The 26,017-nt window shown below is 47.6% G+C and overlaps 1 protein-coding gene across 7 annotated transcripts in view; it reads left to right on the forward strand.

The window, feature by feature from the left end:
- Positions 1-26,017, forward strand: part of ATP11C (ATPase phospholipid transporting 11C (ATP11C blood group)) — a 57,332-nt gene that overhangs the window by 19,110 nt on the left and 12,205 nt on the right. For all 7 annotated transcript variants that reach the window (XM_075435891.1, XM_075435892.1, XM_075435890.1 and 4 more), the window contains 23 exons: positions 718-807; positions 4,800-4,880; positions 5,887-5,994; positions 6,558-6,686; positions 9,066-9,169; positions 9,745-9,795; positions 10,672-10,736; positions 11,338-11,419; positions 11,768-11,918; positions 12,739-12,936; positions 13,873-14,034; positions 14,230-14,387; positions 15,325-15,396; positions 16,230-16,303; positions 17,004-17,107; positions 17,712-17,893; positions 18,444-18,707; positions 19,056-19,230; positions 19,938-20,040; positions 21,134-21,279; positions 21,650-21,709; positions 22,743-22,870; positions 25,397-25,532. In XM_075435891.1, the coding sequence (XP_075292006.1) occupies positions 718-807; positions 4,800-4,880; positions 5,887-5,994; positions 6,558-6,686; positions 9,066-9,169; positions 9,745-9,795; positions 10,672-10,736; positions 11,338-11,419; positions 11,768-11,918; positions 12,739-12,936; positions 13,873-14,034; positions 14,230-14,387; positions 15,325-15,396; positions 16,230-16,303; positions 17,004-17,107; positions 17,712-17,893; positions 18,444-18,707; positions 19,056-19,230; positions 19,938-20,040; positions 21,134-21,279; positions 21,650-21,709; positions 22,743-22,870; positions 25,397-25,532 (2,823 nt within the window). The remainder of the gene's footprint in view (positions 1-717; positions 808-4,799; positions 4,881-5,886; positions 5,995-6,557; positions 6,687-9,065; positions 9,170-9,744; positions 9,796-10,671; positions 10,737-11,337; positions 11,420-11,767; positions 11,919-12,738; positions 12,937-13,872; positions 14,035-14,229; positions 14,388-15,324; positions 15,397-16,229; positions 16,304-17,003; positions 17,108-17,711; positions 17,894-18,443; positions 18,708-19,055; positions 19,231-19,937; positions 20,041-21,133; positions 21,280-21,649; positions 21,710-22,742; positions 22,871-25,396; positions 25,533-26,017) is intronic.

Below are 26,017 nucleotides of genomic sequence, written 5' to 3' on the forward strand. Positions count from 1 at the left end.
GACTTGGCTACTTATTATTCTTTGTTTATTCAAGGCAGACAGAAAGAGCAGATATTAGACCCAGTATTTTCCATGTTGTTCTTAAATTGTACGTGTTTTCCAAAATGAATGGTTCAGCAGCCTTCTTAAAATTATAATGAAGCACAACTTAACAAATTTGTATGGGAAGCGTGGCTTTTCTTTAACAGAAGACCAACCCTAATATGGTTTTTGGAATTTGCTTGGGGGGGGGTCGGAATCTCTGCCCTGTGCATTACCTCCTCCATGAAACCATGTCTCTCCAAATGCCTGTCTAGAAATTGTTTGCTTAAACAGATCCTGTTTTTTTTATCTTCTTTTACCCTTCACCACCTCCAGCCGTGTGGTTTGGGTTGTTTTGACAAAAGAGAAATAGTTGCCTACCTTAAAGCAAGGAGATGAAAACCCTCACGTAACGGTGAGCCACTTCCGGCTGTTTAGCGGGCCAGCAGAGAGCCGGTGCTGGAAGCTGGAGCAGGAGCTCGGTGGCATCTCGGTGTCCAGCTGCATCGGGCTCCTCGTTTTAAAGCCGGGACCTGGAGCACGCCGGGGCTGCTTGGACAGCTCGCTGCGGTGCTCCTCGACCGGTTAAAGGGAAAACTCCTTTCCTGTTTCGTGCAGATACTTCCCGTTTTGTAGCTCAAGTCCCCCGTCAGCCCCGTGCCTTGGTCAGTTTGTGAGCCCCCTCTCTCCCCACAGTACACCCTCTGGAACTTCCTCCCGAAGAACCTTTTTGAGCAGTTTAGAAGAATTGCCAACTTCTACTTCCTCATCATCTTCCTCGTGCAGGTAAGAGCTTTGGTGCCAAGGGTGGGTTTTATTTGTGTACAGAGGGTAAGAACAACTTGAACAAGGACTGGGGTTCAAAACCAACTCTGGTGCTTAGAAGTGTGGGGTTTTTTTAATTGGAAGCTGTGTTATAATTCTGGCACACCATCCAAGGTATAACAACAATTAAAATATTTGGGCCTGTCTGAGATGCTGTTTGAATGAAACAATTGGAAAACTGTCTTAGCGGTTTAACCGTTAAGGTCAGTCAGCCAGGGAAAATGCATTTGATGCTACAGAACGAAGATCTAATTTGTTGTCATCTTTATTACTTCTGCTGCGTAACTGTGTATTTTCCCAAGTCACGTGGTATTTCTATATCTTAGTTACAGTGAATTTCAAGGCAAGCAGGAGAGAGGCTGTACTCAGTAAAATTCAGAAAATCCATAGCATGAGCTTTGGGTATGTGAAGCTTCAGGAAGCTGCTCTACACAGACAAAACAACAAATTTTGTACATGGACAAACTTTTTCTGCTCTGCTTTGTGGCTTTGGTTAAGGGGCAAACCTGAACTGTCATTTTCTGTTCTATCAGCCAAGAAAAGAGCACTGTCCAGATGCTCTGGGGGGAAGGCAGTTTGGGAGAATCACCGCAGTGCACTTACTCGCCTTTTAAATCCTGTGCTCAGGCCTGGGGCTCAGCAGACAACCTGCTCTAGGGCTGAAAATAGGCACAGAACACTCTGCTGCAGCAAATCAAATGGCACTGTGCAGCTACTGCAAGCTGCCTGCTTATAGATGACTGCTCCAGGGTTTCGGTGGGTCACGTCTGGGGTATCGCTCTCTTCTAGGCTGCGTGTTCAAAAGACGAGTGCCTGAAATCTTTTGTCCTGAAAGAGTTGCGGCTTCTAGTCATTTCAGTGGCTGCTGCAGAAACAGGGGATCCCAAGATCACGGCCATGGATGGCTCCTCCTGACAGTGTTTCATGAAAGGCCAATTTACCCCGGCATCAGCTGGCTCGCCTCCATCTCTTGATTCCGCTGGTGTTGCTCTGTTTTGTCAGACTGAATTTGTAATTTGCCTTGAACTGAAGCGATGCCCTGGAGTCGGGATGTCCTTTTTGTGTAGCTGGCCATTTAGCGACACAGTATTACGTTTTATCTAATGACCCTCTGGCCATGAAGAATGTGGGGTATCCTTGTTTGTTCTTACACGGCCGGTTGCAGTTTAGCTGCTTACCCGTTTTAGGCACAGGTGTATGCAGGTGAGAGAAGAGCCTGGCTGTTCCTCCTTGTTTTTATTCTGTGAGCACCTCTAAAATAAGGAAACAACCCTCATGCTCTATTAGAGAAAAACCAAACTCAACCGAACAGAAACCAGCCCGACAGCACTAATACACTCGCTGCTGTGTAGAGTGACTGACTGCCGCCGGGCGCTCGTTGTTCTGGAGACAATGCTGGCCTGAAAAAAACACTCAGGGCCGCTCCATTCATTTAAAATACCAAGGGTTATACCTTGATAAATGGCGCCTACAGCTTGAATGTTGGTGCTTCTCTTTAAATTGCTTTAATGGAAATGCCCTATGTGCCGCATTGGGAGCGAAGTATCACAGCGCTTGGGGGATTGCCTGGTGTATTTGCTCTACCTGCTGCTGAAACCCTCTGTCAAAATGTCTGTTACTCTGGGACTCCAAATTCAACTCTTGTTTAAGAGAGAGGAGGAGAAAGTGCGTACATTAAACATAAAACACCTATTGGTGCACTAACAGGCATACAAGTAGCTGTTGCTGTGATTCATCTGTTGCAGCACTCAAAGGAAACTGCAGGTAAACTGGTGGAAATGGGTGGCCTGGAGTAAGTGTAGTCCAAATGTGTTTGTAGACAGACCAAGCTGATGGCAGTAAGCTAATTTAGGAGGTGGCAGGAATGAAAAATTTCCCTTTTGATTGGTGGGGATGACTTCTGGACTGTGGTCTTCAGTCTCTTAAGCAATGAGTTAGGAAGAAACTATTAAGTAACAGGAGGATTTTGTTGCTTTTAAGTAGATCCAAGTTAAGCTACTGAAGTCCTAAAACAGCTCAAAAATAGCTTCAAAGGAGTCTGCCTTTGATGTTCTGGCACGTTGCTCGTGTGTCCCTCGGCTTTCCACCAGCTGCGAAAGGGAAGAGCAGTATCCAGCCATGGGATGCGCAGGGAGTGCAGTCTCCAAATACACAAATGAGTTATTCTGGGGACTTCAGCTAACATTTGTGCTCACACACCTGTAATACAGCATTTGTCTGGACAGAAATCATATTGCTTGCTTAAATACAGCTGCATCTTGTCCAGTGCAGAGAACTCTCCCGTGGGGCAGCAGGAGGTCCTCTCTCCCTTGCCCTTCTCAGCTAAAAGCCAAAGTTCCTCTTGTATTTCTGGTGTCTGTGTAGTTTTTGCTGGATAACTTTTGGCTGATGGGCCAAGACTTCGATGATGCCGCTCCCATGAGTGTCCATCATGCATGCTGTGTGTGAGGTGTCTGTGTGACACTTGGCACCATGCTCGCTCAAGGTTGTTCCTCTAAATTCTGGTTTCTACCGGACTTTCTGTTTGTAAACACTTTACACCCATTTGAGTGAGCCAGGGCTTTGTCTTCCTGGGAATATTTGTTGTGTTTATTTTGGTTTACCCTGATGCTGCTTAACTCATACACCACTTTGCTGGCTGCTTCTGGTGGTGTCTCTCTTCTACTTCTATCTCTTCTCTCTTTGGGTCCACTAGTGCAGGGTAAAATTGCAGTGTACAGCATTTCACAGAGTTAAAAACTTCAATGTAGCTTCCTCCCAGCTGATAAGAGCGGTCCTGTCCTTAACACAGCATTTTACGGACAGCCTAAAACAATAAATATACAGATGCTGTGGTTTGTGAGCGTGCCAGGGAAGCGCAAACAAGCGGAGGGAAACAAAGTCCCTTTGTGGGGACACAAAGCCTTTCTGCTGAGCTTCCCCATCCCTTTCGGCACAGCCCTCGCCATCTGCCTCTGGTGCTCCCGTCCTCTCTGGGGAGGGCAGGAAAGAAGGCCGATTTTATGTGCCCTGGTTTGGAAGGTGGGGCAAGGACGCTTACGTTATTCCCTCCTAGTTGTGAACCTGTTCTGCCGTTCTTACCCTTCAGGCCATGTCATGATACAGTCAGAATAAACAGCAGTTTCCCACAGCCCGAAGGTTTAATTAATGATGGAGAGACTTGGTCTTTGCTGTGGCGCTGACTTGAGCGCCGTACCGAGCTCAGGAAGGATTCACCTACCCACCCCAAGGCCCTTGTGCGGTCGCTGTGCTTAAATCAGGCTCTGAACTTCAAATTTGAGAGCGTAAAGACAACGTGTGGATTTCTGTTTTACTGATGTTGCGGAGTGGAGCATGATTTTTATTTCATAGGTCATTTGGGCTGATGCACGTTACTTTTAGCCTCTGAGTGTCAATGGTTCAAGACGACTGGTGGTGTCCTCCCTCTCATAACCAGCTGTGCTTTAGGGTTCAGATGTGCCCTGTCTTCACTGCGAAAGAGGAGAATCGGCCCTCCTGTGGCTCACTGAGAAATGAGGGGGGTTTTCACGCATTGCTGCTGCCTCTGCCCCTTCCTCCTTCCACGTGGTGGTCCTCTCCAGCACAGCCCATGGTGGGAGCAGAATTGTGGGCATCTGTGCTTTGAGCAGTTGCATTTATGTAGCCCATCCCCAGCAGTCCATTCATCCGGGCTTTTGTTTCCCACTAGAGCAAGGTCAAATTTAGCTTTTAAGCTACTTCTGATAGTATTTTTCCCACCTGAGGACATCCTGTGGTCTTCAGGAGGAGGGATTATAGTCTCCTCAGGATCCCTGTGCTGGTCCTTCTTATGTGCCCATTCCTTCCCTTCCTCCTCTGCTGGGCTGTGACTTACCCACAGTGAGCTGAGCACCCTTTTTTTCCCATTACAAGAGTTTTTGTTTCTTCTGCTGCCTGAAAACCAGTTTTCAGCAGTACATTTTTTCTCTCTGCAGGTGATCGTGGACACCCCGACGAGCCCGGTGACCAGCGGCCTCCCGCTCTTCTTTGTCATCACCGTCACAGCTATCAAACAGGTACAAGTGTCAGTGTGGGGAGAGGAGGATGCTCTTTGGGACGTGTAATGGAGAAAACGATGAGCATGTGTTTGAACAGACTCAGAAGTCACCAGAATGGGCTGGTGGGTTTGGTGAACCCTCCTCAGAAGGCGAGACGCCTATACTGATGCTTTTCAAGAGCGGCTGCATGTGGAGTGTGGCTACTGGTCTCTTTTGTTTTGGCAGCGTAAAGCATCTCTGTATGTACTGTTGTAAACAAGCCGTGAGGGTCAGTAAAGGTTACCACTGTAGTTCTGGCTTTACTTGGATTTTTCTTCTCTTTTTAGAAATGCTTTCCGAGTCTTTGCAGAGCCGTGCTCCAAATGTAGCCCCACTCTGCTCCAGTGTTGGTAACTGGAAAGGACAGGTTCTGTTCTACAGCTCAGCTAGTCCCGAAAATACGTAGTCCTCATCTTCTTGTGGTGTTAAAAGTCCTTTTTCCTCCCATCGTACACACATGTGCCACTTAAAATATCCTCTGTGGAAGGATTGAATGATAAAAGAAGTTTCTTCTGCAGGGGCCGGAAAGGGAGAACTAGAGTAAAATCCATCTGTTTCGAATCTGAAGGTTTTATTCTTTCATTGAGGGCTGAAGAGGAAGAGTCTTGTCCTGCGTTACCATAGGAAAGAGGCGCAGGGTGCGAAGTGTATTATTCATATTGTCAGCCTGTCCTTGCCAACACTGAGGAGAATGGAAACATGTTACAGTAATTTAGCTGCTCGTTGCATGCGCTGCATGTAGATTATTTTTTTTTGTTTTTTTAGTCTGTTCTGAATCTGTCAAATATGCATATGAAGTTTTTAAAATAAATTGATTCAATCTGAGCTACTGTGGTTGGTGTTTTGTCAGGCATGAAGGAGGTCTGAGAACTGCTTAATTTATTCATTTTTTTAATATCTCCCTCTCTCTCCATTCCCACACATCCTCTTCCATTAGTTTACTTGCTTCGTTACGAGTTTGTGCTGCCTGTATTTGTGTGCCTAGGGATACGAGGACTGGCTGAGGCACAGAGCTGACAACGAAGTGAACAAAAGCAACGTCTTCATTGTTGAAAATGCAAAGCAAGTGCAGAAAGAGAGTGAAAAAATCAAGGTAACTGTTAACAGAGAACTCGTGTGTGGTTATCGCTGAAGCCGATGGGGACACGAGGGTGTGTGGTAAGGAGATGAGGGCCGGAGGAGCGCACCGTGGTTAGAGCTGTCCCGGTTAAGGAGTGAAGCTGCCTTTGATGGCTTTTGAAAAGCTGTCTCGCAAAAGCTGTACCGGGGCTGACAAGTGACAGATCTGTCAGCGTTTTGCACTTCTCTGGGACAGGCAGTCCTCTTCTATTTCCAACTCTCCCAAGGACACCAGGAAAGTACGCTTAGCTTTGACGTTAATTTGTCACACCGCACTTCAGACAAGTACAGCCTCTTGCTCCATCGAGATTTAGCAGAGAAATAAATATTAACCATGCCATGTGGGCGCTCTGAGTTGGTGCTAGGCTGGATTGACCCGTCGGGCTGTGGAGGGATATCTGGGGACCTGTGCACCTCTTGAACCCCAGTTTCCCTTTTAGCCAAGGTGATTGCTTCTGGGCTTTGAGAGAAGCTAAATCCGTAACCATCTAATGACAACCGAGAGGGTTTTTCAGGTAAATGCTTCGTCTCTTCCAGGTTGGAGACATAGTAGAAGTGAAAGCAGATGAGACCTTCCCCTGTGACTTGATATTTTTGGCCTCAAGCAGCATTGATGGGACCTGTTACGTCACTACAGCGAGTCTCGACGGCGAGTCCAATTTCAAGGTGATGGGGATGGATGGGGTGGTGCTCTGGGGTACCTGGGTGCCTGGAGCTGCCACTCCAGCCAGTGCTTGGCGGGGGATGTGTGCTAAACTGGAGGATGCTCCTGCAGAGCCCGTCCCGGTGGCTGCATTTAACAGCTCTTCCCTCTGTCTGCTCCCAATGTGTCGGCACCGACATGCCCTCGGGATTGTTGGTTTTCCAACAGCCATTTCTGCTGCCACTGCCCCACATGGTATCGATATTTATCGATACAGCTTTGCTGCTTTATCACCCATCATGGGAAGTGCAATCCCTGCTCCTCCTCGCATGGTCTGGGCTATTGGTAAAGCAGGTCCTGCAGCTGCTTTGGCTCCCTCTCCAGGACCTGCCAATGTTTCTGTTACTTAACTGAGCTTTTCCAGTGAGATTGGGGACTTTTTGAGGTGGTATGTCTAGATTCATTTGGGGAATTTTTCACCAGCATGAGAAAAACGTCACGTCTGGGTTTTTTTCTCTCCCTTTCCATGAATCAAGCAGTGAAATTTAATACTAGTCTTGCTCAGGATGAATCTCCTCTTCAGTTTATTTTCTCTCATTATTCATCCCCCCCTCTAAACTAGGGAAAGAAGCAGCAACAACAAAAAATTTACATACATCAGAAGACGTGAAAACTTTGTGCTTGTGTTTGAGAAATATTTATACAGATACTAGTAACTGCACTAGTAAGACTGGAAGATACTGTAAAACGACATTCATTCTGGCACACTCTGAAGTCAGTGGGAATACCGTTGCTGATCTGATCCGTATTGTATGGGGTCTGTGGCTTGTGTCTTTACGGGCGGCTGTTAATCAATACTGGAAATCATGTGTAGGAGCTGGTGCACCATACTGGTTCCACTAGTGGAGTGGAGCTTTGAAGTGGCTTGAGGCTAAAAATAGATAACCATGTTAAATAGCCAATTGCTTTTTTGTTTCAGGTGTATTACATGCATGAGCTCACATAACTTTTGCAAAGTCTTAGCTCTTACTGACTTTTTGAGTCTGCAGGTGCAATGCTGAATTTCTGTATCAGGCGCTGTGGTGCTTTTTTTCCTGGTTTGTGGATTCCTGTAGGTGACTGGGAGCTGCCTCCTGTTTCTTGACGAGAAGAAGATGAGTTTGAAGGGGAAGAGGGAATAGAAAAGCAAGTGCTGTTTGGGAAAATAGGTCTAACATTAGGAACCAGGTTTTGCTGCAAAACGAGGGTGAGGGAAGCATGCCCAGGTACACACAAAAACTCATCTGTGCTGGTATCTGCTGCCTACCTGGTGGGAATTTTTCTGGTGTTTGGGACGTGTCAGGTCGAGGTATGGGAAAGATGTCTAAGTGAAACTAGAGCAAAACTATAAAAGGGATTTTTTCAGGGCTCTGTCTTTGAAGCGTGAATCTTCAGTCATATGTTGTCTAAAAGAACACGTGTGTTCTAAATACGCTAAGGGACTGAGGGTGTAAAGATCGTGGAACTGACTGGGAGGCGGCTTTGAGGTATGATTCAGTAACTGCACAGTGTCCAGGGTGACAGGAGCAGCGGGCACAAAACCCCACACAAGGGCTGGTTTCGGTACTGGGCGCTGCAGGAACAGTTTTGCGTTGTGTTTCACAAAGGCTGTGGTTTATACCAGAGATGCGTGCGTGTGTGTGCATCTGCTTTCGACACAAAAAGCCAGGCAGGTTACCAAAACGACAGGAAGGTGGGTGCTGGTAACGTCATGGCTACAGCGTGTGTAACGTAACGGTTCCTCCCGGGATGCGCAAGGAGGGGACCGCGAACGTAAAGGGGGGAGGAAGCTTTTTAATGGATTTGTTTGTGAAGACGGATTGAGGCAGCCTGCCGTGCAGCCCGCTGTGACTTGGAGCTCTGAGCAGCTCCTATAAATAGAGCCTGGAAGGCAGCGAGCGCATCCTTCGTAGGCTTTCCAGTTAATTGTGAGAGATGAACCTTTGCAGCAGCAGCTGCTAAAAATAGCTGGGAGTCTGCCAGTGCTCTGCCTGATCCCTGGGCGCTGGAGCTGGTGTATAATTACCTTCAGGACCGAGTGGTCCCCAGAGCCTCTTTGCCCTGGGGGCACCTGCAGCCTCCCCCCCACCCCAGCCGGGGCGGCAGCGAGTCCCTGGGCAAAAACCAAAGCTGCTCTGCTTTTGGTGCACGCCTTGCTGAACAGATAGCCAGCAACTCCTTCCTGCTGCGCTTTCTATTAAGCTTAATGACTTCAGTCTTTTCTGAGAGGTTCTTCAGCTGTGTTGTGGGAGTGGGGTGAGGGCTCGGGTGGGCTGATGAGCCTTTGTGTGGTGGCATTTTAAGGGACGGGGTGAAACATGGGCTTGGGGGCTCATGGTGACGCTGTCTGCTCCTCTGCCCAGACTCACTACGCAGTGCGGGATACCACCGTGCTCTGCACGGACGAAGCCATCGACACCCTCACCGCCACGATCGAGTGCGAGCAGCCGCAGCCCGACCTCTACAAGTGAGTCTGCTCCTCCTGCCCGCCCTGCCTGCTGCAGGGGTCTGAGCACCATCGCTTACGGGACCTGCTGAGTTACCCTTTGTTTCTCCAGGCAGCAGTAAGCTGCCGGGCTTCTTCTGTACAAGGATGGCAAAGTCGACACCACACTTCTTCAGAGCTCCATTTTTTTGCAGCAAAACCTCCCCGGTGCCACGCTTGCCATGGTGTAATGAGCTATTTTTTGTCAGCTCAGCTGCAGTAATGGTTCCCGTGCCTATTCTTAGGCCATTCTCCTCCCAGGTGAAATGCATTGGGCTGAATGACTTCGGTTAGATCCCTCGAGGGAGGCTTGCTAGGGGCGTTGCGCTCTGTAGTGGGGATGTGCTGGGCTGCACAGGCATGGTCGGGGGCTGGTGGGTGGCAGCTGGGGGCACGCGGGGGGCTGCAGCGCTTCTCCCTGCCCCTCTGAGGCATTGAACTCCCAAACACGCTTGTTTTTGTCTTTGCTTCCATCTCTTATCAAGGACTTTTTAGCGTGTTTGTAGTGGCTCTTTATAACATGTTTCTAACACAAGTTTCTCATATTTTTATTGCAGATTTGTTGGAAGAATTATCATTTACAGAAGCAACCAAGAGCCAGTAGCCAGGTTGGTCTCGCAGCTGTCTCGCTGGCCCTCCTCAGAGAGGTTGGGCATCTACATCAGTTTTCAAGGATCTGACCTTGTTCTGCCGTCATTAGGGAATGGTTGGTTTTCTTTAACCATTCCAAATATTTCATTCTTAAGTGAGGCCTGTAATTAACCTCTTCACTCGCTCCCTTTCTGCCGCCCTGTGATTTGTGTTTGACCCGTTCTTGGGGAAGCAACACAGGACCAACTGGTAATGTCCTCCCTGCTGATGGAGAGTAAATTTACCAGGCAATTGCAAACTATCGTTATTTGAAGGAAAGCAGAAACTTAAACATCAGAGTGTTTCAGGGGAAAAAAACAGTAAATAATGTTCATAAGTCATCAAAACCAGATGGCTGTCACCGGAGCGGCGCCAGCTGTATTTTGTGCTGTGGTGGATCTACCTGGACCCTGGGAGCAATGGGGGGTCCTGGGTGGGGTTTTTGAAGAGAAATAAAAACAGGAAAGGGGGCAAAATAAACCCTGGGTTTTAATGGTGCCGATGATCAACTGTTCTGCAATAGACAGATTTTTGATGCTTTTAAAATCAGGTTTTTATATAAGTACTAGAATGTTAGATCTGAATATTTTGCACATATTCCTCAAAAGCCTTGCTGATAATTCCCCATTAAATTTGGGACTTTGAGCACCAAAAATAATCTGCGTAAGATGAAGTGGAAATATAAGTATGTAAAGAGAAAAATAAACTCAAACAATGCCCAATTTAACATACAAATCAAGTAATCTGATCTAAAGAACATCTGTTTAGCTTTATAATCTATCTCTGGGTCTAAATTATAAAGCAGTTTGAATGTTCTTTGAGTGATGTAATGTTACAACTTCTTTTATGTTCAGGTCTTTGGGTCCTGAAAACCTGCTGCTGAAAGGTGCTACACTCAAAAATACCAAGAAGATTTATGGTGAACAGTTTTTATCATTATTTATTTATTTATTTAATTAATTCTGATAAATAATGACAAGGGTAGATGTTCCTCACTAGATCTGAAGAGGGATAATACTTCCCTACAGCCTGTCTGCCTGGGCTCTACAGTTACTCTCGGTATGTAAACTGATTGCCAAGTTGACAGGGTGAAATTAGGAGGTACTGGTTATATCTGCAGTGCTGCCAAGCTGTGCAGGTTGTGTTAATGCACTTCAGCAGGCTTTTCTTTTTGCCTGAGATACGAAGAGCAGGGAGTTGTTTCCAAATCCTTTGCTGAAAATGTGTGCTAGGATCACAGTCCCAGCCACTGGTGATTGAGACTGACGGCTGTTACGGAAGACTGATGTTTCTTCTGACTGTATATGATCCATAGGCTCCTGCTTGGTGCTCTGGGATATAGGCAGTTGCATTACTTAGCAGCCTCGGAGGCTTCCGTAGTTGAACAGTCCTTGGGTAATGCCTCTTTCTTCAGCTGGGATTCGAGTTCAGTGTAAACACCGATGCCCCTGATGCCAAGTACAAGCTGAGTCCCTCCTGGGCTGCGAGTCCCTTATGAGCCCTGCTTTAATACCCTGTAGGAGTTGCAGTCTATACTGGAATGGAAACGAAAATGGCTTTGAACTACCAAGGGAAATCTCAGAAACGGTCTGCTGTAGAAAAGTGAGTATTTATAGTCAGCAAAAAATCGCTAAAAGCTGTTGGGGTTTCGTTTTTTCATGGATGACTTGTACCGAAATAATCCTATAATCTTCTGCCTTTTGTTTCAGGTGTTCTCTGATTGCATATAAAATATCTTGCAAGAAGCTGCATTGTTTAGTATCTTTTTTTATTTAAGAATAAAATTAAGAAATGTTAAAATATATGAACTGAACCTGATTATCAGCACTGTCAAAAGCAGTCCTTCTGTAATTCCCTTCTTAAGAGTAAGGAACTCTTGTTCCTGCTTATTTGCTTATTTTTCTATATAAAAATAGCTGCAAGATTTTAAAGAAGAAACCTATTTTTCAGATCTATCAACGCTTTCTTGATAGTATATTTATGCATCCTATTGAGCAAGGCTACTGTGTGCACGACTCTGAAATATGTCTGGCAGAGCAATCCATTTAACGATGAGCCTTGGTACAACGAAAAGACTAAAAAAGAGAGGGAGACGTTCAAGGTAAGTGGATTTGTGTTTCGGAACCTCCTCCAGCTTTATTTATTCTGACAGTTTTATTTAATCTGATAATGTCTGCTGCCAGCCCTGCGACTCCTCTCCGCTCACTGGAAGTGCTGTGGTTTCCTTCGGGCTCTCCTGCTGGTTGCGTTTCTTTCCTGCCTCTCTCGTGCTTGTGCATGGTGATGCTTTTGTGGAGCTGGGCAAAGCATAAATAAATATTCTATATTGGAGAAACTCAGCAGCCGATTTAACCTGGATCCTTATCTGAACTTGAGCTGTCTTTCCGCTTTAAGTAGATAAACATAAATTGAGACCACGTCAACTGGCTGCTTAAACTTGCCGAGACGCAGGCAGTCAAGCCTGAAAGTGTGAGTGTGTAGAAATCATTTTTTGATGGATTATTGAGTGGGACTTACAGTGGTGTCCCTGCACCAGTGGTACCCTCACCGTAGCTCAGCTAGTCTCAAGCCGCTTGCTTCTCATTTCCAGTTACTGAAGACCAGAATGAGCCTGTAGCACTATTTTCTTAAAAGGAATATACTTGAATAAAACATCATTTTGGTGACTATGAAGCAGTGAGTTACATTCTTGTATTATACCCTCGCAGATGTGCAGGAGACAATGAGATTTTCTGCATCAAAGGAAAGCAAAATTTGGCCCTGTATCTTAGCTGTGTTCATTTTCAGGTTGCTTTTGGTTTTTTTTCTGTTTAACCTTAGAAGAAAAAGCTGCCTGAAACCCCAGAGGAGTTGCTGTAGACAGCCCCTGAGTTACACCTGACAGGCACAGACTGCATCTCCTTCTCCTCTTTCCACTGCAGGTCTTGCGGATGTTCACGGACTTCTTGTCGTTTATGGTCCTCTTCAATTTTATTATCCCAGTCTCCATGTACGTTACAGTAGAGATGCAGAAGTTCTTGGGTTCCTTTTTCATCTCTTGGGACAAAGAGATGTACGATGAAGAAATAAAAGAGGGGGCGTTGGTGAACACCTCGGACCTGAACGAGGAGCTTGGGCAGGTCAGAACGTGCTCTGCTTCCATCTGCTTGGATGAAAATGTGGATGAAAACGCCCTCCCTGATAGGAACCCTTGTTGTGGCAGTCCCTCGCGGTCCCCTCAGGGCAGAGCTTTGGCTGGCTTGGTGGCACTTTCCATTTAATGTGATTCTACTCGCTCTGCAAAATGGATAAGGTTATAAATAGTGCATGAAAGAGCAGGAATTGGGTCATGCCAATTGTTTCCATGTTGGGGAATATCAGGCGCAGCGCTTTGCGTGTCAGGGTGGTTTGCTTTCACTGCTTCAATTAAAAATTAAAAATCCTCTGTCTCTTTGAGGATTAGCGAAAATGTCTGCCCAGTCATCTCTCTGGGCATGCGGTGCACACGCGGCCACGCTGCTGCTGGCTTTGCTGGGGCAATTAAACAGCTCAGGCTTCCCTTTCCTGTGAGTGCTAGGAGAGACTGAGAGGAGGGTATGGGTAGTGCCTTCTGCTTTTTATTTTGCTTTAAAAAAAGTAAAAAAAATATTTGGGAGTAGTAATTACCTAATTTAAATACAGCACCAGGATGAAAATCCCCCAAAGGAGGCAGCAGACCTGCAGCAGCAGCTATATAAGCACTAGGAGCTGTAGCAAAGGACCCAGTAAAGAGGATGAGAGGAAAACAAAGAGCCTGGAAACAAACTTTAAGTCTTCAGGAGCTGCCACCTGCCACCACAGGCTGGGGAAAAAAAAAAAGATAACTACTCTGAGGAGCAAAGTAGTAGAACTGCACGGTGGTGTAACTCCTGTGGGGCACCTGCATCTTTGTGGGGCCAGGTTAGGATAGCAGCAAAGTGCTTTCCGGCATTAGTACAGATGCGCTAAAATGCCCCAGCCTCTTTGGTTCTGGGGGGCTCCTTCCCCGGCACGTGGGGCTGGGGCTCCAGCGAGGCCGCCTGCCTGCGTTCTTCTAGGTGGAGTACGTCTTCACGGACAAAACTGGGACCCTGACGGAGAACAGCATGGAGTTCATAGAGTGCTGCATAGATGGGCACAAGTACAAAGACTGCATTTCGGAGGTGGATGGCTTCTCTCAGACAGATGGACCCCTAAAATATTACGGCAAAGCAGAAAAGGTAAGAAACCTGCATGTCGATGACTGTTAGGGTTTTGTGGTCAGCTTCTGGCTGGGTAAATGCAGCAGAAGCTGGGAGGGAGTGTTGGTTTTTTGTTCTAAAATATCCATACACAAAAATCACACCAAAGTGCTGCGAGGTGGGCTCGGTGCATGACATTAAGGTGGTAACAAACCCTCCTTCCCTCCTGCCCAGAGCCGCGAGGAGCTGTTCCTGCGAGCCCTCTGCCTGTGCCACACCGTTCAGATCAAGGAGGCAGACCAGGTGGATGGGCTGATAGGACATCCAGAACGCAAATACACCTACATCTCCTCTTCCCCAGACGAGATTGCTTTGGTGAAAGGCGCAGAAAAGTAAGAATACGATGATGTTGGGTTTTTAATTCCCTGTCGCTGGTGGGAGGGAGGTGAGGGTTATCTGAAGGCGATAGACCGCTTTCCCTGGTCACGACTGAATCTCTCTCTGGGGCAGCGTGTTGTGATACCAGCGCTGGGCCTGACCTGCAGCCCTGTGAAGCCACGTGAGTCTGTGGGATTAAATGAGCTCTCTGTAGAAGGGGATGCTCTGCAAAGGGTCTTCCCCGAGTAGCTTCTTGGGAGGCTGTAGTTTGTGTTTGCTGCTGAAAGCAGCCCCAAGGTGCCGCAGGGCCCGGCTGGGGCAGAGGCTCCTTTGCTGGAACACCCATGGCCATGTATTTCAGTCCCCAAGAAATGGAGACCGGTTACCATGTGCGTGTTGCAGCCAAATTGCTTCCTTGGCGTGCAGTGGCAAAATTAATAGGATGAGTTACTTTAATCAAACGTGCATTTGAATCCTGCTGAAGATGCTCAAGGCCAGATTGGATGGGGCTTTGAGCAGCCTGGTCTAGTGGAAGGTGTCCCTGCCCATGGCAGAGGGATTGGAACTGGATGATCTTTAAGATCCCCTCCAACACAAACCATTCTACGATTCCGTGCTATTGCCAGCCCCCAGGTTTCAGACAGAGGCTGTTGCAGCTGTGTATACTTGTTCATGGCTCAGAAATCTGCCGGAGACCCAGGAGACTGTGTCCGGAGGCTCGTGGTGTCTGTGCACTGCGGTGCCCAGCTCTCCAGGTCCGGGGAGTGGTGCCAGAACATCATAGCAGGCTCTGCAGGGAGCAAGCAAACATCCAGCCAAGAGTTTTAGCTCAGGCTCACTAACTTCTTTTCTCTCCTCTGCAGTGCAGAAGGTGAAACGAGAACGTTGTTAATGAATAATATGTGCCAATGGGTGTTTTCAATGTTGTTCTGTCCTTTTGTTTATTGACAGGTATGGTTTCACTTTTCTAGGACTTGAAAACGATTTCATGAAAATACGAAACCAAAAGAATGAAACTGAAATGTAAGTGCAGGGGCCGCCAAGGAACGGGGCTGCTAGTGCTGCACCGGCCCCCGCCTGGCTGGATTGAGTTTGGTCAGCGTGGCCAACCTGGCAAGGTCAAAGCTGTTCCGTGAGGGCTGTCAGACCGTGCTGACCTGCCCGAAAACTCCTCTCACTTTTACAAAGCGCGACACAGCAAGGTGCCGGCTGAAAGGCTTACTTCCAAAAATCTGCTGGCGATTTTAGTGCCATCTGAAGTGCCTGCAGTCCCTTGCACCTATCCTTCATCCGTGCCTGGCTGCGCAGATGGCTCCCGGGATTCACGGGGTGGTTGCTGACCTTACGGACAGTGGCTTGGCCTTGTGACAGGGTACTCTAAGCCTACACTGCGTGATATGCCTTGCTTCCCTGTAACTTTTTTCCCCTTCTGAGCTGAAAATGATTAGACTTCACTCTGTGCTTGTAGCTCGTGGGACATCTGAGAATCACTGACCTAATCCCAGTGCTCCCTGAGAACTCGCCTTCACAAGCAAGTTTCACTTCTGATTCTCCTTATGGTGAAGCTTCTGGTTTAGATGCCGGAACCGACGCCGCTGCCTGCGGTGCGTGGTGCCCTGCTGAGCTGCTGCCTGGGCTCTGAGCACTGCTGGGCACCCACACCCTCAGCCCCGTGCTCAAAGCAGCACTGGAGGGCTTTTTTCACTCTGCTTTCTTGTGTAGTAGCTGTAAAAAGTACAGTGCCTGGCGGGTGCTGCCACTGGTAGGGTGTATTGATTTCTGCAGCTCGTTGTTAGTGATTTTCTGTCTTAAATAGTTATTTTTCTTTTACTGAGTCTAAGTTTCTTTTTTTTAAGGTACCAGCTTCTGCATGTGTTGAACTTTGATCCTGTCCGTCGCCGTATGAGTGTCATTGTGAGAACCACCGCGGGTACAGTTAAACGCATTTTTGGACTCCCATACAGTGTGGACAAATAGGAAACGTGTCCTGTTTATTGCTGTGCTGAGCGTGCATAATGCCACACGCTGTAACCCAGCGAGGCCGAGCTGTTAGGTCTTCTAAGCTGGTCTAATTAAGTTCTGTACTGGGTCTGGTTGGGATAGAGTTAATTTTCTGCATAGCAGTGGTTGGGGGCCAGCAGCAGATAAGGGGAGAGGACAGGGACAGTGACCTGTGGGTTGCTTGCTTTGCTCCAGCCTGGGGGTGCAACTACAGGGGGGAGATCCGAGACCTTCCCCTGAGCAGGATGGGTTTTCCTGGGGGTAGCAGGCAAAAATTCAGAGGTCACCATCCTTCAATAATTTTAGTCCTGTAAGGCATGGGATGCTTGTTTTACCCTCCCTGAAAAGGTTGCCAAGGCTTCTAAATAGGGAAAAATAAACTGCTTTGTCCAGGCTGTGGCAGAAAGCTTGCTCAGAGGCGGGGAGGGACACCTAATGTCCCAGCCCGAGGTCAAACAAGCTTTTGCACAGGTTAGTGCGAGGCTGCTCTTGGTAAGCAACAGGGCTTCTAGCAGCTCCTTCTTTAGTCCTGCCACGTTTCCTCCCTCTGCATCATTTGCTGGCTGTTGAAGCTGTTCAGGCTTTCTGCAGCTTGCGAGTGCTATAAACCATTTATACTTTGGTTTCAGGACAGTTGCTTCTCTTCTGTAAAGGAGCAGACTCCTCTATTTTCCCAAGGGTGCAGCAAGAAGAAATCCAACAAACAAAAGTCCACGTGGACCGCAACGCTATGGTGAGCACGCGGATGGAATTTGGCTGGCTCCTGGGGTCGGGAAAGCCTTATTCCAAAAATAGGGATGTGACCTTGCGTTGGAGGAAAGTGTTGAAAAATCTGAATGTCGCTTCACATTGTTTTGAAGACAGGCTGCTTTCCTTTTCTGTTTCTTTGGCTTCCAACGTTTATTTGACGTTTGATTTATTTATATGATCTCCATCACAGTTGTGTCCAAACGTCTCTCAAGCAAGTTAAAAAAAGAAATAACAATAGCAGGCTGTTTTCTCTGGTGGGAGAAGCGCCTGGTCCCAGTTGTGGGGACACCCGGTCCCCGCTCTACCTGCTGGATGCACACTCGGCTCTGGTCCTTCTCCTGGTTTCTCTCTGCCGTATCACATGCACAAAATAAGCATAACCATGGTTACTCTGATGGGAAGAACTTACTGTATAAACACAGAGAAATTGGTCTTTTGACTCAAACCAACAAATTATCATTGCTCTCAGGGTCAGTACTGACAGCAAGCACTGATGGTGGAGAAAAACACTAATGCTAAAGCTGAGCTGTAGAAAATCTGTTTTTAGGTCCCATGTCCACTTTCTTTTCTTTCCCTTCCCCTGCCAGGATGGTTACCGAACGCTCTGCGTGGCATTCAAAGAACTCACTCAAATAGAGTACGATAAAATTGACAGGCTACTTAATGAAGCTAAGATGGCTCTGCAGGACAGGGAGGAAAAGATGGCAAAGGTTTTTGAAGACACAGAGGCAGACATGCACTTGATTGGGGCTACGGCCGTAGAAGACAGGTAAAGAGGCGACCACCAACACTGCGGTACCTGCGGTTTCTGCTTGATGTTGCGTCGTGGCCCTGACTCGCTGTGGTGGAACCGAGCAGCCAGGCAGATGCTGGAAGTGTCCAGGGCAATTAATTCCTCTGTGGCATAACCCATTACACAGTGCCCTAGTTGCTAAAATTGGCCAGTGTAGTAGGAATTAGAATTTATTAATGAAACTACCAAAGTATTCACACTTCTAGACAGTGAATTAAGCATGCAGCATTAATTTGCGCAGCAAAACAAATTCAGTTTTGCATGCAGTTATAGTAACTGCATGTATAGATTAAACCCTTACCCTGGACTCTTAGATATCGTAGTACAAAGCAATGATGTTTTGTTTTGGCTGCAAGTAAAGATTTGGGATTGCTGTCTTCTAATCCTTGTTGCTGTGGTGGTGGTCTGTCCAGCACAGGGAAAACCAGTTAACTTTCCTTGAGCTGGTATTTCCTACTGCAAAATAAGGGTTATATGGATTAAACGTGGACCAACCTGAGGAATGATGTTTTGCTTCTGCTTGCAGGCTGCAGGAGCAGTCGGCAGAGACGATCGAAGCTCTGCACACGGCTGGCATGAAGGTCTGGGTGCTGACAGGAGACAAGATGGAAACTGCCAAATCCACCTGCTACGCCTGCAGGCTCTTCCAGACCAGCACCGAGCTGCTGGAGCTGACGGCGAGAACGGTTGGTGAGAGCGAAAGGAAGGAGGATCGGCTCCATGAGCTGCTGATGGAGTACCATAAAAAGCTGATTCAGGACATTCCCAAAACCCGGGGGGGCCTGAAGAGGTAAGTGAGCAAGAGGACCCAGCCTGTGTGTGTCTGGGCTGCAGACACAAACTTCGGGGGGAAATAAGACTATGTTGTGGCCCTGGGGAGTGGCTACTTGCAGACACTGCGCCTGGCTCCTTCGCTCTGCTCATCGTCTCTAGTTATTAGCTGGTTTTGAGCTTAATTATGCAGTTCCCTTAGTGAAGGGCGCATGTTAAATCCAAGCTTTTTAAGATTGCTAAGCCACCAAAAAGGGAGGAGAAGAAAATGAATACAAAAGCAATTTCTTTTCTACTAAGAGGATGCAAGCAGCTAGACTGACTTAAAATACTGTTTTTTTCCAACCTGTGCCTCTTTGTGTTGCAGAAGCTGGACGCTGAGTCAAGAATACGGCCTCATTATAGATGGCGCGACGCTGTCGCTGATACTCAACCCTTCTCAGGACTCTAGTTCTAGTAATTACAAAAACATATTTCTACAAATCTGCTTGAAGTGTACTGCAGTCCTCTGCTGCCGGATGGCTCCTTTGCAGAAAGCACAGGTATGTACTCAACTTTTAACTGACAGAAGCGTGTCATTAGGTGATGTGATGCACTTTTAGTCCATCGACAGCGACTTGACCTGATCGTTTAACCAGGTGGGGCTTCTCCAGGCCATGTGTAAGCCTCACTGGAGCTTCAGAGGCTAATGGAAACACACCAGTCTTTCAAATCTGAATGTAAAAACTTTAATACACTCGCAGGAAGCCAGAAGCCCAAGCCAAATAGAAATAAACAAAAAACCCCGTTTGTTCTTTTGTCCTTTCCAAGTTTGTCAAGTGGAGTCTGTGACTTCCCTCACGCCAGCTGATGGTATTTAAGCGTGAGGAGTGGTGTGTTCCTGCCCTGTGGGAGGGTTTCTGGGGGGGTTTCCTGCCCCCCCAAAACGCCTGAGAGGTCCCATCTTTGGGAGAGCGGGGTCTGGCAGAAGGGAAGGGTGGGATGCTGCTGCCTGGGATTTGTTTTTTAAATACTGTCCTTCAGTCCTGTGCAGCTGGATCTTGGCTTTCACTCTGGTTGATGACTGCAAAGAAGGTAATGAAGGGTTTTATTAATCTGAACTTTCCAGGTGTTATTTTGCTGCTGTAGAAGCCTGGTTGCTTGTCCTGGGGGGCTCTTGCAAGTGGGGAGTCTTTGGAGGCTTTCAAACTGAATTTCTCTGAATTTTTCAGACTCATTTCTGCTGCTATCCTTTTTGTAAATCTTTTAGATTGTGCGAATGGTGAAGAACACAAAAGGGAGCCCGATAACACTCTCCGTGGGGGATGGTGCGAATGATGTTAGTATGATTTTGGAAGCACATGTTGGAATAGGTGAGACTCCTGGTGACACCCGTCCGACCCCTAAGACCTGTCTGCTGTTGCTGGGGGTCGCTGTTCTGGCGCAGTCAATATTTCTGATTGCACACGGCTGAACTGATCCCACTGAAAAACGCAGGAAGCTTGCTGTTGCTTTCTTTGGAGCCAGGGTTTGACTTCAGATAAATGCTTGGGATGATCACATACTGCTCACCTTTGATAGTGCCACTCTCTTTATCCGTGATAAACTGAAGATGGTGTTCAAAAACGCTATGGCCAAATTCAAGGTGGCACAGGTTGCTTGCTGGTCAGAAAAAAGAGGCACAAGTAGCAAACTGATGGGTGATTACTGGCAGTTGTTGCAAAGGCAGTGCAGTGAAAATATCAGACTTTGTTAGGGCGAACTGGTCGCAGCTGCTAGTAACTCAACCCTGGGGACCCGCACGGGCTTCCCGAGGTGGTGCTCGGTTATGTTGTGTCTGCCCTGCCCTGAGGACTGACATCAGGCTGGAAACAATCCGCAGAATGGAGGATAGGTGTCAGAGATACGGGAAATACTGGGGATTTATCTAATACTGCTGAAGAAGGGCTGATGGAAGAGAAAGGGCAGCCTCTTTATTTGGGGCTGTTGGAAATGCCACGGTGCCCTCTAATGAATGGGGTCCCAGTGCAGTTTGTTTGGATGTGGCTTTTGAGTGAACAAAACTGTCTTTCTTGAACTCAGCTCTGCGGGGATGTCTTGGGCGGCTGAGTGTCTGCGATGAAATAACTAGGCTGTGTTAGATGCGGGCAGACCCCGGGGGAAACCAATTCCTTATCTTCTGTCAGGTTTGCTTAGATACTCTTCACCACGCTCTCTGACATAGGAACTCAGACAGCAACCTAAATATAGCTGAAAAACTCCAGAGGCAGGTCTGAGTGTTGTGGAGCCAAAACCACGCCGAGTCTTGCAGCACGCTAGTGAGTTGCTCTCCTGGGGCACTCGACCGGGAAATATCGCCCTTGTCGTGCCTGCAGACACCGAGTGATGTGAGCAAACCTAACGGGTGGCGTCGGTCCAAATTCCAGTCCCCTGGGGATTAACCCCTTGCCACACTTCTTTCTGCAGGTATAAAAGGCAAAGAAGGACGGCAGGCTTCCAGAAACAGCGACTATGCTGTACCAAAGTTTAAACATTTAAGAAAATTGCTACTAGCACACGGGCATTTATATTACGTGAGAATAGCACACCTTGTACAGTATTTCTTCTATAAGGTAAGGATGTGTGTGCAGCTTATTTCTTTGTTTATACTGTGGGGTTCCTTGACCGTGGAAAAAGTAGTAAACAGGCAAAAAATGGATAGGATATTCTGCAGCTCTGTTTTCCTTCCGTAGAGGAGGCTCTCTCTGCTGTGGGCCTGTCAGTTGAAAACTGTGCTGACAGGGGAATGTGAGCATGGGTTTCTCCCAGTGTCTTCTGCAGACACTAAGAGCTCGTTGGGTTAGTTTTGTGCTTGGTGGAAAACAATGCCCTAACTTGTCTGATATTGTAATATCAGACACTAATATCTGATAACAGGAAAAATTATTTAGATTGAGAAATCAAGCGCTTCCCTGCTAACCATTTCTTATTTCATTTCCCTAGAACCTTTGCTTCATTTTACCGCAGTTTTTATACCAGTTCTTCTGTGGATTCTCACAGCAGGTAACTTCCAGTAATGTGTCTGTAAAGCCAGAATAAAAAGCAAGAGGCCCCACGAGGCTTCCTAGCAGAGACTTGGCTTTTTGTGTCCTGTCCCTTCCTCACCTCGCTGTAGAGGGCAGTAGGAACCGCCCTTATTGCTCAGCACCATATCTGGAGCATAATATTTCTGAGACCTATAACTGAAAAGAAAGCTATCTCCTTGCTTTCTTTTCCCATGAACGTAGATGGATACCTTCCTAAAATAACGAGAGAGGGCTTTAGCTGGTTTGTCACACCTGATTTTGCTACTTCACTTAAAAGTTTTCAAAGACTTCCTGATCTTTTCTCCTCTGCTGTGTTTCCCTGCATTAAAGCTGTCTCTCAAAAGGAAGAACAGTTTGTTCTTTTATGACAGCCTTTAAAAAAAGACACATGGTGAGTGTCATCGGAGACTTGCTTAGTCCAAGGGATCATTGGAGGGACAGATACATGCAGTGGGTGGGCTCACGTGCTTGGAGACGAGCTTTAGCTTTTGTGTCAACTGATGGGCTTTTGTGTCTGCTTGAGTTCAGAAGTAACAGTAAGGTGTAGAGTAAATGATAGGAGATAATTCTCTGCTTGTCTTGGCAGAACCACTTGCCTTTTTTTTTTTTTTTTTTTTAAAAAAAAAAAGAGGACATAGCTCCTCTAACACAGTCTAGTCTTTAGAGAGTCACAGGAGACAAAGTATGTTAATAGAAACAGCAACACAAGAGCAGCTACAGAAAAGCTGTGATGAGGGCTGTTAAACCACATTTTGCTGGAGGTGAGAGCAGTTACAGAACTTCCCGGCAGTGGGAGCGGGGTCCCAGCCACGCAGCCTGCAGGTGCCTTGGCCCCCCGGCATTGCACGGAGCGTGACCCCTATCACATGAACCTGTCCTGTGTGACTGTGACAAGGGGATCAATCTGTGGGGTGTGTATGGAGGCAAGGGCTGGAAACTTTTAATCTCTTTGTGGGGAGACTTTTGAAGTGGCATTTCTGTCTCATTTTACCCTTTCTTCCTCTTTTAAGCCACTGTACGATGCTGCTTATCTTACAATGTACAACATCTGCTTCACATCGCTACCTATTCTGGCGTACAGCCTCCTGGAGCAGCACATCAGCATCGACACGCTGACCTCAGATCCACAGCTGTACATGTAAGTAGCACTGGACAGGGTGAGACTCCGCAGGGCTTGGTTAACCACGGTTTGGGTTTTGTTGGTGCAGGAGTGTACGCGGGTGTCCCTGCCCCGCGTTGGTGATGGGGTTGCTGTGAATTGCGGAAACGGCTGGTTCTGTCCCTGCTGGCGCTGCTGCTGCCGTGTTAGAGCTGAGCAATGTCCTGTTTACTGCCTATTTCTACTTATTTATGCTCTCTAACTGTATCTGGTCTAGCAAATTGCACTGCTGTGTGTCTATAATAAAAATAGACGGTAGGTGGAATTCTTCATCCGTGAGAAAAATCAAGCTGTGAGCGTGACCAGACCATTCATTCACCTTAGCTTTGAGCCAGCCAGCATGAGCCGAGCACATGATAGAGCATGTAATGGATGGAGGGGAGATCTAGCTTTCAGGAGGGAAAAAGATCCGTTTGTTTTCAGAAAGATGAATGTTTCTGAAGCCCAGCTCCGGCAGGTAGTTTCTCAGCTGGTCTAAATGGATATCCTCCCCCAGGCTTCCCCTCCACGGACCAGATTCCTGTATCAGAGCCTATTACCAGTGAACTCTATGCTTTGATCCATATCCTTAGGGTTTCCTGCCACATTGCCCACAGAAAGGACAGTTGAAGAGGAGACTATCTCTCTCTGCTTTGCTGGTGGCTTTCTCTCCTTCCTTGGTTTCAATGAGGAGAGACTCGAACCTGCCATGGAAATGAAGATGCTTCCCATCTTCCTCCCATGCACATGTGCTTGAGTGCAGCCCTTCAGCAAGAACTAAGGAAGATGCTTTTTTGGGGAAACCCCTGTTCGTGCATCGCTGTTGTTAATTCCCATGCCTGGCATTAGGCTTAGAGCTGAACTCAACCCTGTGGTGAGACCAGGTTGGGGCTGCTCTGGCCAGCGCCCTGTGCGAGCCCTGTTGTGTCGTACGACAGAGGAGCTGTGTGTGGCATGGCTGTGCTCGAGCCAAGAGCGATGCCGTCGCTGCAGGACAGCAAAGGGAATTAGCAGGTACCTAAAGATGCTGTGTGAAAGTTGCTTTAGGTGTAGAAAGATCTGCAAATGCAACAAGGGCTGGAAGGCTAGGAAGGGGGCATGGGTGCTTTTGAAATAAGTGCTCGGATCCATGATTGATTAGATCTCTATGTTCCTCCGCTTCCATGGCAAAATGCCACTGCAGGTATTTTTAAATAAATTGGTAAATGAATATTGTGTGGCATAGACCAGTAACAGCAGGTCCCGGTGCATTCTCCTGGTGGGCCGTCTGATCTCTGGGGTCTGTCCATTGAGGGAAAACAGATTAAGTGTGCAGGCAGATAGCTTTAGATTGAATATTCATGCCTGTGCGTGCGCTGCTGAATGCAGAGGGACTGCTGTGCCTCTGCTGTGTGAAGTGCTGAGTTGCTGCAGTGCAGATCTCTAGTCTGAGGCGCTGCAAAAAGCCTGTTTGCGATGGGCACTGCAGGACATAAATCTGAACCCAAACCAGAGCTCGCGGGGAGGAAGCTGGTTGTATTTTCTCTCCTGGCGATAAAGCCCACTTACAGTCTGGTTTATCTGTGCTCTTTACTCGTACCCAAATTGCAGCACGGTAGAACATTGCCACCGCAACATCGTGCGTGGGATTTGGAAGGGTTTTGTTTTAGAAACTGCAGTTCTAGGAGCCCAGCACCACATTGGTTTGCAAGGTGCGTCTTGCTGAAAGTGGGTGTATTGCTTTAATAGTTAGGAAGAAAAGTGAGAAGAGAATGGAGGTTTTTGGTTTTGCCATGAACATGCTTTTACTCCCCATCAATCATCAAATTTTAAAGAAAGTAATCTGAAAAGATAATGACGCAGGAAACTTTTTTGCTTAAATCCCTCCTGCCCTGACAGCCGCCCTCGGCTCCCCGGGCTTTGCCCTCGCCCGCAGCCCATCCATTTGCTGCTGCTGCCTGCGTGCCAGATCCCGTCCTATATTCAGCCAAGAGCCTCCTGCTACAACCCCCGTGTTAAAACCACCCACCACACGATTCGGGAGGTTATTTTCAGCCTGTGCAGAAAAATAGTGCTTCCAGGAACAGGACTTGCAGAGCTGTGCTCGAAGGGGGAGTTTGTGCATTCAGCAAAAAGGGGAAGCATGCCACGGATTCGCTGCATCCCGTACGGCTCCTGTTCAGCATCGCACTGGTTGTAAAGTTCAGCAGCCAATGTCTGATACTGCGGGCGGTGCAGGGGCTGCGGGAGAGGCTCGGGACAGCGTTACAGCTGTTTGCTTTGGGCTGGCTTGGATTTCAGTCCAAGGCACCTAGAGGAGAAGGACAAAACAAATTAATATGCTGAACCTCTTGCGATTTCTCATGACCAGCAGCTGCATATGGCAAATGTTTATGTCCTGTACACTGGCAGATATTTATGTGTTTTCCCTCCTTGCCTACTACAGCAAGGGCTTGCTCCAAAGCCCACTGACCCCCTGCCTGTGAGGGGCTTTGCGGCGCGTCTTAAAAGCGATGGTGATGTTCTTGTTCCTCCGTCTCTTGGCAGGAAGGTTTCGGATAATGCAATGCTGCAGTGGAGGCCGTTCCTGTACTGGACCTTTCTGGGCGCCTTTGAAGGACTCGTATTTTTCTTCGGGGTTTATTTTCTTTTTCAAAATTCATCGTTGGAAGATAACGGAAAGGTAACACCACCAAAAAAAGAAAGAAAAAGACGAGTGTTTCTTTTGTGCGCTGCCTCTTTTATGCGCCTGGCAGGGAATATCTACACGCTTAATCTGTGCGGTGTGTCTTGAGTCCTGTCCGACCGTGTAGCCTTGCTTATGGTGTGATTTTGCAGCAAATGCTTGAAATGAAACATTTTCCAAATTGCCATGGAAACAGAGCAGAGCTGGTTATACTCACTAGGTAAAATAACTAGTCTTACACACGGCTTTATTGCAACCCGGTGAGCTTTGCACAGCGCTCTTCCACTCTTCTGCATGGTCCCAGGCGTTGGCCCAGTGCCAGAGCAGCGTCTGTCCTCCCACCAGCACGCTGCCTGAAATTTGGCACGTGTTGGGCTGGTGACGAGCGACTGAAGTACCCCACCTTGATAAGATGCCGCTTGTCAGCGCAGACACGGTACGGGGCCGCTTGTGCGCTGCGCCTGCTCCGGGGTGTGATTCCA

Source organism: Opisthocomus hoazin, chromosome 14 (genome assembly GCF_030867145.1).
Source record: "Opisthocomus hoazin isolate bOpiHoa1 chromosome 14, bOpiHoa1.hap1, whole genome shotgun sequence".
NCBI lineage: Eukaryota > Metazoa > Chordata > Aves > Opisthocomiformes > Opisthocomidae > Opisthocomus > Opisthocomus hoazin.